Source organism: Pterocles gutturalis, unplaced genomic scaffold, assembly GCF_000699245.1.
Source record: "Pterocles gutturalis isolate BGI_N339 unplaced genomic scaffold, ASM69924v1 scaffold9673, whole genome shotgun sequence".
In the NCBI taxonomy this organism is placed as follows: domain Eukaryota; kingdom Metazoa; phylum Chordata; class Aves; order Pterocliformes; family Pteroclidae; genus Pterocles; species Pterocles gutturalis.
Genome location: NW_010125578.1, coordinates 31075 through 32684, shown reverse-complemented (window position 1 = coordinate 32684; position 1610 = coordinate 31075). Strand labels below are relative to the sequence as shown.

General features: G+C 46.7%; 1 protein-coding gene across 1 annotated transcript; it reads left to right on the top strand.

Annotated features, from left to right (window-relative positions):
- Positions 1-449: 449 nt before the first annotated feature.
- Positions 450-902, top strand: LOC104465529 (ras-like protein family member 11A; the record flags this gene model as incomplete). Its single annotated transcript, XM_010078617.1, has 1 exon — positions 450-902. A coding segment is annotated over one exon (453 nt), but the record flags the coding sequence as incomplete, so codon positions are not given.
- Positions 903-1610: the final 708 nt, after the last annotated feature.

The window sequence follows — 1610 nt, the reverse complement described above, 5'->3', positions numbered from 1 at the left end:
GACTTGGATCTGTTTAACAGTGCTGTCTATGGCACAGGGTTTGTGCTGTCACGCCCTGATGCCGAATTATATGCTCTCTGTCATAGAATGGTTTGGGTTGGAAGGGACCTTAAAGATCATTTAGATCATCATCACCCCGCGGCCATGGGTAGGGACACCCTCCACTAGACCAGGTTGCTCAAAGCCTCATCCAGCCTGACCTTGAACACCTCCAGGGATGGGGCATCCACAACTTCCCTGGGCAGCCTGTTCTAGTGTCTAACCACCCTCACAGTGAAAAATGTCTTCCTAATATCCAATCCAAATCTAAATCTACCCTCTTTCAGTTTAAAACTGTTACCCCTCGTCCTGTGACTACACCCCCTGATAAAGAGTCCCACCCCATCTCTCCTGTAGGCCCCCTTCAGGTACTGGAAGGCTGCTATAAGGCCTCCCCTGTCGTTCCACAGGTGCAGGAGGACTGTGTGCAGGTGCTGGACTCCCTGTCCAGGTGTGTGAAGTGGGCAGAGGGCTTCCTCCTGGTCTACTCCATCACAGACTACAGCAGCTACCAGTCAGTCCAGCCTCTCTATCAGCAGATACGCAAGGTCCACCCCGATGCCAGGACTCCCATCATTATCGTGGGGAACAAAGCAGACCTCCTCCATGCCAGGCAAGTACCGACGAAAGAGGGACTACAGCTGGCAAGTGAACTGGGCAGCCTGTTCTTGGAAATCTCCACGAGTGATGACTCCCAAGGCGTCTGGGATGTTTTCCAGTATCTTTGCAAGGAGGTCAGCAAACTCCAGCACGCCGGGAGCACGGACAGGAGGCGGTCATCCATCATCCCTCGGCCCAAATCTCCCAACATGCAAGATCTAAAGAGACGTTTCAAACAGGCTTTATCATCCAAAGTCAAATAAAACCCCTGATGAGATCCTGCGTGACTCAACAGACTTTATTTTTGTAAACTAGTTAATCAAAATATTTATTTTTGTACTATTGCCAGCATTATGGAAGTAAGTATGTCAGAGCTTGCAATTTTCTTGCCATTCTCTCTTGTTTGACTGGTAGGGTTGTTTTTACAAAAAAAAAACCCCACAACAACCAAAAACAACGCAATGCATAGCAACTGAATAGAAGTGGTTGGAGAAGGGGATTTTTGCCGGGAGGTTTGGGTTCCATTTCTGGTTTGGGCTGGGATTTGCTGTTTCACTCTGCTCAAATGACTTTTTTTGAGCCTCGGTTTCCTGTTTGTAAAATGGGAATGATGATGATGTAACATTCACCTGTCTCTATAAAATGCTTGGAAGGCCTTTGATGAGAAGCTTTATATGGAGAGAAAAAAAAAACTTTATTAAACATGAAAATATAAAACTGTCTGTAAGCATTCTGATTATCATGGGATCTCTGTTGTCCCTTGACTGCTGTTTCGCTTGTACCTATGATCACCTGAATGATGATAAGCTGTTAGGAATTAGTTCCAATTTCTGATGTTGTTTAGAGATGTATCCCACAGGATTCATCTTGTGAGCCCAAGGCATTTAATGGGAGGGTTGAGTTTCTCCTACAGATTACCGTGGGACAAAGTGCTGAGCAATCTGCAGCAGAGGAGGGTGTGGGGTGGCTGT